Source organism: Atractosteus spatula, chromosome 12, assembly GCF_055471065.1.
Source record: "Atractosteus spatula isolate fAtrSpa1 chromosome 12, fAtrSpa1.hap1, whole genome shotgun sequence".
Lineage (NCBI taxonomy): Eukaryota > Metazoa > Chordata > Actinopteri > Semionotiformes > Lepisosteidae > Atractosteus > Atractosteus spatula.
The window spans coordinates 23382139-23396862 of record NC_142717.1 but is presented as its reverse complement, the minus strand read 5'-3'; the positions used below and the strand labels follow the sequence as shown (position 1 = coordinate 23396862).

At 45.3% G+C, this 14724-nt stretch overlaps 1 protein-coding gene across 5 annotated transcripts in view; it reads right to left on the bottom strand.

Annotated features, from left to right (window-relative positions):
- Window positions 1-287: 287 nt before the first annotated feature.
- Window positions 288-14724, bottom strand: part of nr4a3 (nuclear receptor subfamily 4, group A, member 3) — a 43700-nt gene continuing 29263 nt past the window's right edge. For all 5 annotated transcript variants that reach the window (XM_088929437.1, XM_088929439.1, XM_088929441.1 and 2 more), the window contains 2 exons: window positions 8104-8282; window positions 288-2264 (listed from right to left, as the gene is read on the bottom strand). In XM_088929437.1, the coding sequence (XP_088785563.1) occupies window positions 1987-2264; window positions 8104-8282 (457 nt within the window). In that variant the 3' untranslated portion in view covers window positions 288-1986. The remainder of the gene's footprint in view (window positions 2265-8103; window positions 8283-14724) is intronic.

Genomic DNA, 14724 nt, shown 5'->3' with positions numbered 1-14724 from the left:
ACTATAAATAGTTTAGGTGTCCAAAGACTGAAAACTGTAAACTGTTGTGTTTGGGTTTCTTGAACACCTCTTATAAAAATAACTGTTTTATCATTCTTATTATTAAAGCAACACAAGAAAACAATACTTCTTCTTAAGCAGCAATCCTTTAGGTTACACAAAAGTAGCAGGACACACTAAGGGCTGTGCAGGACTTAGGGAGAGCCCACGTGTTTTCCTCAGATAAAGCTGTATGTTTGTGTGTGGTGGAGTATATTCCCCTTGACAAAGACAAATGCAGCCAAGACTTTATCAGACAAAATAATAATTACTATTTTATGATTTCAAAGTGCTGAACAGAAAATCCAGTGAACCAAAGGAAAGGAAAAATTAAAACAAACTAAAGAGACATTTAAAACCAATCTTTTTTTTCCCCAAAAAAACAATGCACAACTCGTACCACAACGTTTGAAAAAAGCTATCAGATAAAAACACTTCAAAATATTAGTTTGTATTTTTTTTTAAAACCACGGCCATATTTTTTTTTTAAACTTTCAGTCAGTGTGGGAACAAGCCCTGCAATAGCTCTGAGAAAAAAACAGAGCTGATCAGAGCTGGCAGTATTTGCAATAAATACAGGCAAAGCCAATACAATATACCATGCATATAATCTTTTTTTTGTACAAATAAAGACATTATGCAACAAATTATCTCATATTAATAAATGGCATCAACAGTATAAACATACAAAAAAAGTACAAACGCGGAATGTATCATCTCAGCCCTCTGCATCTTTTCTAACTCTCTCTATCCTGCACCACCCTTAAGAGCTTTGCTGTTTTCTGCGAAAGAGACCCTTGTACAAGCCCTATTTAGAAGAAGATCCATTCTAGTGAAGCACCTCATCAATCGGCCTTCTCTGATCCTGAATTAGCCACCACCTCTCCTCTGATGTCTTCAATAAAAGTACTAAGTGCTCAAGCCTCATTCTCTTGGCGTTCCCACACTCCTCCCAGTTCCTTTGTCCTATATCACTACAGCAATTCAAGTTTGTGGAACTTCGTCGACAAAAGTTAGTGCGAATGGTTTGCTATTCCCGCTATCATCTTTTCAATTCTTAAATTCGGCTTGCGCCTCATGTCTTAGTATTAAAATAAATTAGAGTTCGAAAAAGAAATGAGGCCTTTCTATTTATATATATATTTTTAAGATAGCACTTGAAAAATTGCACTTTGAGTACTGGAGCTGAGAGCCATTGTCGGTTTGCTTTGTGTGTTGTGAATGTGTTCCATTAATTTAATGCATTATGTAAGAAAAAATAAAGGTGTCCTACTCCACTCTGATCTGAAACTTACTGTCAACCCTCAGATGCACCCTTCAGACAGGATATACACCAGAAGCGTCTGTCAAAAAAACAGCATTTGTATTTTCATACAGTTTTACGTTTTATTAAAATAATGAAATGTCTACCGTTTTTATTTTCATTTGCCCAAAATAGAAAACGTATTTCGGGACGTTCTGTTACTTACAACTGTATAACAGATGTAGTTCTAACAGTGCTGGCCCACGGCTCGGGTCCGAGACATTTCTGGAGATCACTACAGACGAACCACAGTCAGAACGTTAACGCTGCCGCCCGCGAAAGGACCGCTTCACCCAAGAAAAGTGCCTTTTTTTTTTGTTAGCAATTTTTTTTTCCCCTTCCCAAAACACAGAGAAAGGAAATACAAAAGCAGCAAAGCAGGTCATTTTTTTTTTGCCTTTGTTTGTTTTGTTTTTTTAACCCAAAGTTCTGCAAGAAAAACTGAAACAGTCCAGGAACAGTGAGTTTCTCAGCAATGGAGATCAAGAGAGTCCTGGGCACTCCTTCCTTCTTTTCTCCGGTTCCTCGTTAGTAGCGTCTGTGGGCCTGCGTAGGCCGCTGGGGGCTCTCGACGCCGGCCGGCCGCCTCCGGTAAGTTGTACTGCCAGGTGACGGGCTAGGGGCTGGGGTGTAGGGCGGCCCCCTCAGTAGGGCAGGGTGTCTAGGAACTTGTCGATGACGGGGGGTGGGGGCACAAGGTCCTCCAGCTTCAGGTAGAAAATGCGCTGGAGCCCCTGGGTGCGCTGGGACCTCAGCTCTGCCCTTGTGTTCAGCACCCTGGTCAGCAACGCTGGCCCTTTGCTCACCCCTGTGCCCCCGGTGCCACCCCCCGCCCCAAAACTGAGGTGGTCCCTCAGGCAGCAGATGATCTTGTTCTGCATCTCCTCCACTTTCTTTGGTTCCTTTAACCCGTGGCACTGCTCTGTAACGGGACAAGAGGAAAGAGAGTGTGCGCATGAGACACCAGCTTAGTAGTGGCGACTGGACTTCACGAAGGATCCAGATCGGTCCTAGACTCGTTGCCCACTCCCTGTTTTTCTACGGTAAAACCCTGGGAGTTCACAACAAGCTTTTACAGCCTGCCACCTGCTCATCACAACCCTGCTCTGTAAAAGTCCTCTTTCTGCAGAGAAGAAAGCATCTGATTCAGTTCAGCCCCCCACTGCAAATAAGATGATCATATATTGATTTATGTGCATAGGTAAGGCAATAATGTTGTAAAGAAGATTTTGCTATTGGTTTCATATTCCATGCATGGAACAGTTCATTAAAATAAAGCCCATCGTCTCCTCATGATCAACAACTTGGCATTTTTCCCCATTTTCTAACAATGTTCCCCCCTGACGCTTTCAGGGGAAAATAGGGAAATAAATTACTTTGCCGCCTTCCACCTGGCCTTCATTCAGTATTGAAATAAATCCCGACACATTCCAAGTTTAATCACTGACTCGCAGCACATCATGTCACTGGACTGAAGGAGCCTCCTTCCCTCGCCAGGAAAAATTCCATTTGGCACTCCGAACTATCGAGCAAAACACTCTGCCTTCCTCCTACCTGTCTCAGCAGTGTGTGAGTTCATGCCTTGTGATAGACGCCCTGCTTTGCGCTAATTTGTTGCTGTTTTTTTTTGGCCATTTTTAAGAAAAACAGAAATGATTAACCTTTACTTTAGTTCAGTGCCACAAGGTATCTCGGGTACACTGCAGATGAAACTCAAGCAGTGGAAGGAAGGAGCAGGGAGCCACCATTGTCCATGAGTCATATAGAGGGGCCTTTTCTTTAATGCAGTGAGACCACTTTAACAGAGCTCACACTATGCCGATATCACATGCTCAGTGAGGTTAATACAAACACAAGTACTGAGCGCTTGACAATTAGTGAGATTATATACCACTCAGAACAGTGAAACGTGATTATGCAGTTTACAAATTAAATTTACCATGGCAACACAAGAGTCAGACAGAAGCAGTCACACTAGGCCATGAGCTCGTTAGTATGCTACTAATTTGTTCTGTGAAGGTTGCAGTGAGGATAGGGAGGGGTACGTGGTGAGGGTCTTTCATTCAGAAGGGTTTAAAGTGTTTCAGTTGAAGAATTTCGCGAGTGAATGTCTGACGGAGATGTTTTTGTGTTGTTTGAATCACGAAATACAAACCAGGTCAAGCTGCCATCGCTGGGACGCTGCTGTTCTGGGTGGAATCAATCAAAGCGCACCTCTAAGGGCCTTGGCACGTGCGTGCCTGACCGCGAGGGCACCGAAACTGGGAGCCATGCCAACTTGTGCCCAGGCGCCCCCTCATTTTAAAGGCCGGGTGGATCGATCGGCGCTCGGTGGCAGGAGACTGCTCCACTGCGCCAGCGTGCTCCCTGCCTGTTCTGCTGGAAAGGGGAAGCTGTCCCCCCGAGTTCTCTCAGCTTTCCGAGCCGCTGCTCTTTGCTCGATAGCCATGGCAAATATTATTAATTCAGCGAACCCGGTGTGGATCGATATCCCTCGTCGCGCTAGGCCTCACCTGCAGCTCTCCCTCCCCTCCCCCAGCAACGCCGCTGGGACTGTACCTCGCCGAGGGCTGCAGAGGGGAGGAGGGCGGCCACCTTCCACGCAGCTGAAACGGCTCTTTGGGATCTCCGTTCCCCCTAGTGTTTTTGTTCGTGTGTGCGCCACTCATAAATAGTGATGTATATATAAAATAAAAGGCAGACAACACCGGCATGCCCGGCCCCTCAAGTGCTGATACTATAGAACACAGGCGTGCTGTGTCTTTGTCAGCACAGACTCTTCGCCTCCCCAGGATCTAATCAATTTCCTCTCCCTGTTCGACACTTTTAGCCCAGTCGATACGCCCGGCTGACGGCGAGATACAGGGGGAGGGGGTATCAGTGCCGGCACAGCACGGCGACCCATTTGTGAAGTGTGCTTCCCCCGGTCAATTCTGAGGATCAGCAAAGTGCTGCAAGGAGGAGGAGGAGGGGGGGAGAGGTGAACTGACTTTTGTGTTAGTTTGAACAAGACTTGAGTGCTCTCCCTCTAACTTCCATCTCAGCGCCCCCGAATCCACTTTAGTGCAGAGAACATATATCGAACAAAACTGAAAATCTGTCCGTCTAGAGATGGACCGCAGTGAAGTTTAGAGTCTCGGGTCTCGAAAATGATAGTCAAGTCCAGGAAATCAAGACAATGAACCACGGGCAGAATGTTTGGTTAAGTGGTAGGTGGCTGTGAACAGTGGGGACGAGATAAGATGCTAACTGAAAGTAAAACGGTTATGAAAGTAACACATTTAGTCACTATCTGCCATTCCTAAACTGAGGCCCCTACATGTGGCACTACCCAGGCCCACCGCTATATTTTTTTATCTTCCATAAGTACTCTATGATATAATGTGATTGCCCTCGTGCTGTGGAGAACCTTAAAAAAACTGTTGCATGACAAAACTACAGAGGTTTGGACAAAACATGGAGAAAATGACACACCACAGTGTAGAGTGTAGAGTGATCTGAATCGACTGTGTTTTGATGCACTCATGAAAGGATCTGGCCAGTTTTGTATCTGGAGCGAAGAGGCTGAGTTTAATGTCTGAACGAGGCCGGCGTCTCGATTTGTTAAGTTAGAAAAAATATTGGAATAATACAGCACAGCACATGTTTTGACAAAAATTCCATCTAAACTGCTCTTCTTAAAATGAAAATGCGAAATATCACGAGACCTATGGAATTCAATTCAGAACTGAATTCCCCACCTCCAGAAGAAATGTGCTTTACTAACTCCCCTTCAAACGCTGCACCTGTAAATTATTGACTTGTAAGGATATAACCAAATTTGAAATTCTACTCTTCATTCTCTTTTTTAAATCTGTTTTTCTGGCACACCATTTGTTTGGATATGTTTTGGTTCTAAATCTAAATGTGTGTATATTTTCCCCCTGGAACACACCTCTGTGACATCGCAACTCAGCAGATGTTTGTCTGTAACATGTCAAGAGTTGTGTGCTGCAGCACTACAGTGTTGTTTACCTCACATACTAAAAACAATCTCTCTTTGGTGATCCTGTACTTGTGTTTCTTGCTCCCCTTGTTGCCGGTTCTCAGTATACACAGACATGAAAAAGAATGAGCAGTACAGTGCTTGCTTAGTGACAGCACTAAATCACAGTTTTTACAGAGTTTAAACAGAGCTGAAGAGCAGGTGGTGCCGCCTGCACCTGCAGAAGCTCTCGGCTGCAGCGGGGCAGCTGGGGAGAGATGGGGGCTCAAGGAGAATCATGGGAGAGTACGGCAGGAGACCAGCTGGCCTGCGCTTCATGCCAGAGCAGAGTGGGGCTGCAAGGGCACCAGGCAGTTGCCAGAGCCCCCATCCCTCTGTCTCCTGTGGAGGAGCATGGCGGTCCTCTGCCTAATCCTAATCCTAATCGTTTTCGATCCTAATCTTCGCTCACTCATTCATTATTTGTCATGGACCCCTTCCTTCTTGCAGTTCATTTTACAGTAATTCCCAGCAATCAGTTCTGGTTACACTGTAACCAAGGCTAAGGAGAACAAATGGACGTTTATCCTTTGTTTTGATTTTCTCACAAAGTGCTGATTTTCTGAGCTTTGATAGCTTCGGATAGGGAGAAAATTTTGGATGTTTTTGCCTTCGGAACTGAAATTTTGAGGCTGCTGCAGCATGAGCGGTCGAAAACAAAAGTGCCTTTCCTGGAGAAGTCTAATAAAACACCCCTCATGATACCTTGTTTGCATTAGAAACTCCCATGTCTATTAATTCAAGTCCTGTTTCTACTGCCTGCTAATCGCCATGCCCCCTGTACTGGGCACAGAAGAGATAGACAGTAAGGCTACATGGTTAGCAAATCACACATGGTTCGGGGTAACAAGGTGGGGAGACCAGCTCTCTTCATCATGGGGTTGAAACTCTAAGGGGACAGTATATACTAGCAAATCCACCATGCATGTCTTTAGGAAGTGGGGGAAACCCATAGGAAGTCCTTGAGAAAATGGAGAGAACATGCAAGCTCCACCCAGATAGGTCAGAATCAAACCCAGGTCACTGGAGCAGCAGTGCAGCAGTGCTTGACCATCATGCCACTGTGGTGCCCATTGATTCACGAGTGCCTGCTCATTGGATCAGTGCTTCCACCAGTCAGAAAAAAATCCCTTTCATTGCCTCAACTGCCATACATGTAGGCCATGTTCCAGCAGCCGTGCAGAGCTGCCTCTCCCTGCGTTGTGCTGATAACGACTGCAGTGTGGCGCCCACTGGGAGAGGCCATGTGCTGTGCTCTGGGTCCCGCCGCCCAGTCAGTCAGCTATCATTATAGGGCGGCTGCCTTGACTGCCCCCCCTGCCCCTCTCCATCCGCAACCCCCCAGCCACCCTGAGCTCCGGCTGGCTCGCTCTCAGCCCTCAGCCTGATGAATATTCATCCGCCCGCCCGGCGAAACAGCCCTCCAAGATGTAATTATCCACACATAACGAGACGGGGAGATTGCAGCAGACACCTCGGACGAGGCAGTAAGAGCCCCATCGGTAGGAAGTGTTTAACTTCGCCCAGATCTCCGCAAGATCGGGGGGTGAATATGAAAAAGGTTACGACTCAGAGTAGGCCATTTGTCCCCTCGCATTAATTATTTAGGAATAATTAGCTGACAGATCCAAGAACGTCCTCAAGACATTTTGTCACACATGCCAGTAAAACCGACTTCCACAACAGGGCTTGCCTTCCAGTCACCAATTTCCTATTAAATAAATAACTTGTTTTCAGGTTCCTCTGCTCTGTGTTTGTGTTGGGTTTCTGCGGTTAACTACTTAGCAGCAGCGATACAAGGCCATACAGACCATTTAGACCACCAGACACCTGCCACTGTGTTATACTGAACTCCATTTGCTACATGCGTGTACGACCCACACAACTGAATAACCTAAGCAGTCGCCCCTTGATGAGGTATTAAGGCTCCAAAAACATGATCATGGTCTTTCTCTCCACAGTATGTTTTATATGTATTTTTCTTCCTGTTCACATATAAAATTTGTTACATGTGAACTCACAACTGGCAACCCACTGAAGCTAAGCAGGTGTGAGCCTGGTCAGTACCTGGGTGGGAGACCTCCTGGGAAAAACTAAGGTTCCTGCTGGAAGAGGTGTTAGTGGGGCCAGCAGGGGGCGCTCACCCTGCGGTCCAGGTGGGTCCTAATGTCCCAGTATAGTGACTATACTGTAAACAGGTGCCGTCCTTCGGATGAGACTTAAAACCGAGGTCCTGACTCTCTGTGGTCATTAAAAAACCCAGGGCGTTTCTCGAAAAGAGTAGGGGTGTAACCCCGGCGTCCTGGCCAAATTTCCCATTGGCCTTTATGAATCATGGCCTCCTAATAATCCCCATCTATGAACTGACTTCATCACTCTGTTCTCCTCCCCACTGATAGCTGATGTGTGGTGAGCGTTCTGGCTGCAGTCGCATCATCCAGCTGGGGCTGCACACTGGTGGTGGTGGAGGGGAGTCCCCATTACCTGTAAAGCGCTTTGAGTGGAGTGTCCAGAAAAGCGCTATATAAGTGTAAGCAATTATTAATTATTATTATTATTAACATTTGGGAAAGGGAATATAAGCTGTGTGATGCATTATTTATATGTTGGTCCAGTGTATTCTTTTCTTGTGAAGGGAAAGGCTAGATGGCCCAGAGGGAAGACTGTAGGTGGCCAGTCAGGTGCAGGATAGTTCACGTCACTGCGGCGGAGGGGTTGAAGAACAGCGTCCACTCACCTCTTAACAAGACTAGTGCTGCCAGACAGGCAAAGGCAGAGATGTCCAGGTTAAGGCTCTGCAGGTCTGAAGAAAAGGCTTTGATGGAGTCCAGCCACTCCCCAAACCCACGAAGGCACTGGAATCGGTGCAGCACCAGCCCATTGCAGAAAATAAACTTGTCTTCTGAGAGGTTTGACCTGCAGGGAGAGGCAGAGAGAAACAGGTGATCATCCCGGTTTAATATCTCCCAAGTATCTGCCAATATACTGTACACCAGTTAGCACTGTGGGGTTGAAGTTATTTAGATCAGGAGTGCACGCAAATGGACATCAGTGGTCCAGGGTTTCCTGAGCACTTTAATGTAACGTTTCACCCATTGAAAAGATAGCCTACTCAATCGCTGCTTGACAAATATGAGTTAATTGCTACTGTCAAAAATAATGTTAATTGTAGTACATCAACCCAGCGGACGTCTTCAGAATGAACAGTCCAGAAACACAAACCAGAGGAAAGTGTGTCAAAGTGCATTTAAACCAAGAACAGGAGGCACTCCTTTACATAAAGGGTTGTGGGAGTGTGGAACAAGCTAACCTGCCATGTTGTTGAAGCCGATACTATGGCTTCTTTCAGGAAACAACTGATTTGAGATCCTTTCAGTTACTAACTACTAAATGGACCAATTGCCCCAAGGCCTCCTCTTTTTTGTAACCTTTCTCAACACTGAAATGAGAATCTGTTGGTTAAACACCAGCTGTTACAGAATGTGCTGCACTCGCTCATCTTTACAGTAAATGGAGTAAAGGATAACTTCATTTCAGACCATTTCAGTGTATTTTGGTCATAGAAAACTTTAACTAATTTCTGCCTCTTCATTGGAAACACAAGGCTGACTCTTGAGTGAGAAAAAGCCAGGTACAAAGAGAGTCCTGTGGAGATACTATGTGAGCCACATGCTCCCAATACATACAGTAGGCTCACTGGTCCTACTGTTAATACTGCACTGAAACATCAAGCAAGGAAACAATTAGAATAACAACAAATTAGAAACACTGGCAAAGAAGCTTACTTCAAAGATACAAATGTAAGTAATTAACTTGTGTTTTCCAAATTAAACCATTTTAAAACATTCCTGAAATTACTTGAAAAGGCAGCAGCAGGTCATGTTTATTCTAAGAGGAGAAATCAGAATATAAGTCTGGAGACATTATGTTTGACATCCTGATACATATGGACCCTAAGACTCTTAATCTGTTTTCATAGTTTCTTTTTATAGGTGCATCATTTTGTAAATGCTCTTCATTCTGCTTGTACGCACACTGTGTAAAAGTGCTGTGATTTAGCAATTCAAGTAATTCAGTATTTTAGCAATGACCATACAGTTAAAGTTTTGAATTTCAGGTTTTACATGTTTAGTGTTGGCTGCATTAGATGTGTAGGCAACAGGATCACAGTTTGTCTCAGTTTTGTCATGTGAACTAAGGAACACAGGACAAGCAGTTTTAAATAGCAAAGGAACAGGGAGAGGTTAGTTTTAAGCTGGGAAATAGAAAAAGACAACAACGTTTCAGCCATTGAGCCTCCTTCAGGTGTGAGGTCTGCTTAGCGCGAGGTTATGCTTATACCTTAAGAAGCCTCAACAGCCAAAAAGTCATGTTTTTTCATTCTTGTTAGCGTTTCTTAACTACTGCTTGTACCTTTGTGGGTTGCAAACTGACTTAGCTCCTCTCTCAACCAGTTTAAATAGTATTGCACCTACGATAGGAATACTCATTAACCTTGTTAACCTTGTGGAACAAAAAAAATGGCGAAAACTGTGCTTATGATGCAGGAGATAGGAAATCAGATCAGAACGTTCTGCCTCCTGAGGTGTCCTGGGCCGACACCACTGCAGGAGTGACAAGTGAGTGGGGCAAATGATGAGAGGGGTAACTGGTGGTTTCTGAGTGTTCTCTATAATATAATATGAAATCGTAATATTTTATTGTCTGATTTCTCTGAAATTGGTCTTGCACCAAAGCAGCTATGTTTTACATACACAGAAATTGACAAAACATATAATGCTATAAGTAAACATTACAGAACAGACATCTACCCATACAGTATCTACTCATTTCACACCTCTCCTCCAGCAATCCACACAACTACACCAGAACCCTGTAAATGTACTACCCCCCACAATTACACAAAGTCCATCTCATTACACAATCCACTGACTGTACTTGCCCATAAACCATTAGTCATCTACTGTGAACTTATTAACCGATTAACTAGTATGAGTATGTGGTAAAAGAAACCTTCATTTTGTTACGTCTACATTGAGGGACTCTGAAACATGTATTTGAAGGCATGGGTTGACAATCTTTGTGCAGAACATGAGACGGTGATCAGGGATCATAATCATGTATCCGAGTCCGGTGAGTCTGCCCTCTCCCCTGTAACGCCCTATACTGCTGTCCTAACCTCGGGGCAGGGAGGGGGAGGTTCCGAAAGTGACCAGGAATATTAAAAGCTAATTTTCCTTGCTATGGTCCTGGCCCCAGGGTAAGGCAATCAGAAAAGCATGTGCTTTATTAATGTTGGCTAATGGATGTAAGCTTGTCGACATCTGCCCTGGAGGCGCACAGTGTAAGACAGGATATATTCAATACTAGAGGGGCTTTAAGGAAGACATGGGATCCGTGCTTGGAGAGCAGGGAAGCATCACTGGGAAATTAAAAGGCAGAAATGGCCTGAGCTGACATGCAAGTTCAGAGATTAAGTCGGGCCAGTGAACCCGTCAGGAGAAAAATTTCTAGTTATATAGCTCATCTGCTGATCTGCAGTTAACTTCACACAGACTTCCAGGAGAATTATTTATAAGATTACTATTTTTTTTAACTCTTTGTGACATCTTAATAGAATAGATTTTTGACTGCTGTTGCACAAAGGCTCCTGATTCGATTATATGTCTGATTAGAAATTTCAAAGGTGCTTGGCGATTCTTTCCCCCTTGGTGAGTCTGGCGCACTGCAGTACTGAGACCTTTGAAGCCGTATCACTGCCCTGGACGCTGTCAGGACAATCTGCAGAGCTTTCTGCGCCACATTTTCAAAACACTCGGCAGTCTCCAGGAATGAAACAGTGGGTGCCGATTGCGAGAAATTGGTTGAGCAAATCGTCTTCGTGCGGGAGGAGAGAGACAAGGGCCAGTGCGGCAGAATCACAGATCTGAAAGAGCGGCGCCTCACTTTCATCGTCACCGCAGGAACTGTCCTCAGAGAAGGACGCCACCGTGATGGGGGGGAAGAAAATCAACTTCTGTGGTATCATCCGCACAGAAGAAAATTAACGTGCACACTGGCTCCGTGTAGCTGCGGTAAAAGGAAATTATAGCAGTCTCTCTGAAACACTGGGCACAAGCCTGTGTCTGTCCGTCACAGCAGGGAGAGGGTTACTTATTTATTTCATTTGTTGTGTTTGTTTTTAAGAAATAGGGGGGAAAAAAACAACCTAAAGATTTGTAATCCAGAAAGCTAATTAAGAATATTTTTTCAATGAAGAAGGTGTGAATCTCTTGTGTCATGAAGCAGTAGGGTGCTGTCTGACTGCGTTCTTTGTATGAGCTTACAGTTCACACCAAGGAAATGAGACACAGTTGCAGACCTGGAGAGAAAATATTCTGAGAGCCCCCTTGGAAAAAGTAGTTGCTGAAATATGATGTAACCAATGTGTTTTTTGTTTTCCAGAATTTGAATGAGCCACCTGTGACAAATGTATTTACAAGATGTGATTCACTTAAATGTGATTAAGATCATACGAACAGTTATCAACAGGAGGAGGCAATTCAGCCCATCAAGCCCATTTAATAATTAGCAGCTAATTGATTCAAGGACCTCTTCTAGTCTTCCTTGAAAGACGCCACGGCATCAGCTTCAGCATCATGGTTTGTTCCATACTCCTACAACCCTTTGTGTAAAGCAGCCCCTCCCGTTCCCAAAATTAAAAGCACTTCCACATAGGTCTGTTAGCAGTATGTCCTAAAAGGCCTCAGACGGCAGTGAGCATCGACTGTAGCGTTATAATGGCAGCAATGAAAAATTCAACAGGCGTGGCTTGTTGACAAGCGCTGTCTGGAAGTTCTTGCCTGAATAAGACATCACAGTGATGCCCAACGTTTCTGCACATAAAGGAAAACATTTCAGGAGGGTTCTCTCAGAATTTAACTGCATCAGGAAGGCAGCTGTCAGAAGGACTTCAGAAATCCAGTTCTGCCCTGAGCTTTTGTTAGTTAATTGACAAAAGTGGCTAGATTTTACACAATAAAGATGTCTTACTGGTGAGAGAGATGTCTGTGGGAATTTTAAGGCAATAGTGCCATTCATTTTGGTAAATGTGAGGTAAAATGAAAAGAACTATTTAACTAGATGTAAAATCAACTCATGGGTAACCAAAATAAAGATGAGAAGTAGTGCATAATTACTTGTTTCAGGTTTGGAAAGACAGGGCAAGCAATGTGAAAAATAAACCGTGCCAGCAGCAGTGGAGGGGGGGGGGGTTGCTGCCTTCCCCCTGCTTGCTTGCTGTTTGTGGGTGCAGAGACAGAGGGCCTGGTTGAAGACGCGGTGTGCTGAGAGAGCGTGAGTCAGCGTTCCTCAGCCCACGGCCCCTCAGCAGGGCTCCACTGTCACCTCCCACCTGCAGCCCCTCACACACCTGCTGCTAACCCGGTCACATGGCCCGCGGACACCCAGCTCTTCCTCCCGCGGCTCGGGAACACGCTGCTTCGGAGGATTAGGCCGGCTGAGTGCTTCTGAGATCGCGCGCCTCGTTGAGAAACGCACCTGTCAACCCACTGCCACAGGGGTGTCTTCCAGAGCTGCTTGCTGTGGAGCAGGCAGTACCCTGTGCTTCCTATAAGCCGGCGCACACGGTACGCTGAGCGAGGGGCGTCGCTCTGGATATCTTTCCCTGAAATATCGTTTTGGGAATCGTCCTTGCTGCGTTCCAAAAAGTTTAACACCTTCTGCAGTGCAGTGATGTGTTTCACCGGCCCTCTGTACTCAGGCCTGTGATGGTTTGGTGAATACAAGTCCCACGTTCCTGTCTGATGTGTTTATTTGGACGTGTACATATATGGGCACCCTGCTTGTGCTTTGCTCCTACTCCAAACGAGCAAGCTAAACACCTGCCAACAGTGGGAGTTATTCTCTGAATAAAAATCCTCCCAAATGAACAAGAACCTGTTCAAGAATTCAGCTAAGGGGAGACAATGAAGATACTCCTAGTCTTAACACGGAATGACAAAATTAATTAAACATAGAGATCTCATCTTTGGTCTGTTTTGCCCCTGGAGCCCCCCGTTAAGGGAACCTTCAGACTGCACTGAAGTTGTGAAGGAAGGAAAGGGGGCTCTGTGCTTTGACACTGAAGGCCTTCCCTGCAGAAGGCTAGACAGCCCTGCTCAGACCCCATTCCAGACCGCCCTAGCTTGCGGTCCTGCCGTTCATTGTGAGATCCCACTACCGCGCACAAAGGGGAAAGAGCCTGCGGTTCAGAGCTGGGCTCTGCCGCTGTTGCCTTGATACCTCCCAATAAACTCAACCAGCCGGATTCTCTGTGCGGTCAGCACGATGCTATGGCAACAAGCACCAGGCACTGGCTAGCACTCTCACACTCCGCAGGTATTTTTTTCTTTATTGATTGACCGCAGAGGAGCACAGCGGGAGAGAAAGACCCCCTTCACACTCCTCCCCTACCGCCGAGCGTTAATTTAACTGCCGACACACACACACACACATACCAAAAAAAGCCTTGGGACATCACAGCTCTTTAAGGGATAAACAGATCAATTTCTTCAGCTCGTTGCTGATCATTTTACCAGCGCATCCTCTAAGAAGTTGCGGTGAGCGCCTTTTCAGCTCGCCCCCGTTCCCTCATCCAAACACCTGAACACCCGGCATCAGGAGATGGACGTATTTCAGGATTCAAAATGGAATCAAGTGGCGTGCTGTCACAACAGTGCTTGCATGCAAGCACGCAAACAGGGCCCAGGATTCTTTGAGAGGGCAGCGGTGGTATCAACCTCCAGGCTTGCAAAAGTAAATAAAAACAGAAAGAATCAACGCCTGTGAATCAATTTGTGCGACAGCTTTAATGAAGTGGGTTGTCATCAAACACCGTGCAGATTGCAGAGCAGGACAGAGTAAGCGTGTTTCTGAATACTGGGAGGTGGCAGGAGTGTTTGGAACGGGGGAGGTCAGGGCTGAATATCATTAATAAAATGAATCATCTTTTTCTTACGCAGCAGCTGAAAAGTCTTCATTTTTGCAAGAATGCGACAATCTGCACCTTCTCGTTAACGAGGGATTATTAATATATTGAGTGGCGGTAGAATATGTGTTAATGATAGGAGTAATTTCACTAAAAGCCATTGTATGCTTTGAAATAGGAGCTGTAAGTGCAGAATAACTGATTTTTTTTATAATAGTCTGTTGTAAGGGAGTAATCTATAAAGTGATCAACGTTGTCGATTTATACTCGGGCATAATAGTCACCACTAATTTTGTCATAATCGTTCCCCACTTCACCTGCTAGACTGCTGCACGTATCACACCAGCTACCCCTCATGTAGCTCAGTGCTGGAATTCAGGCTGCGGGAAT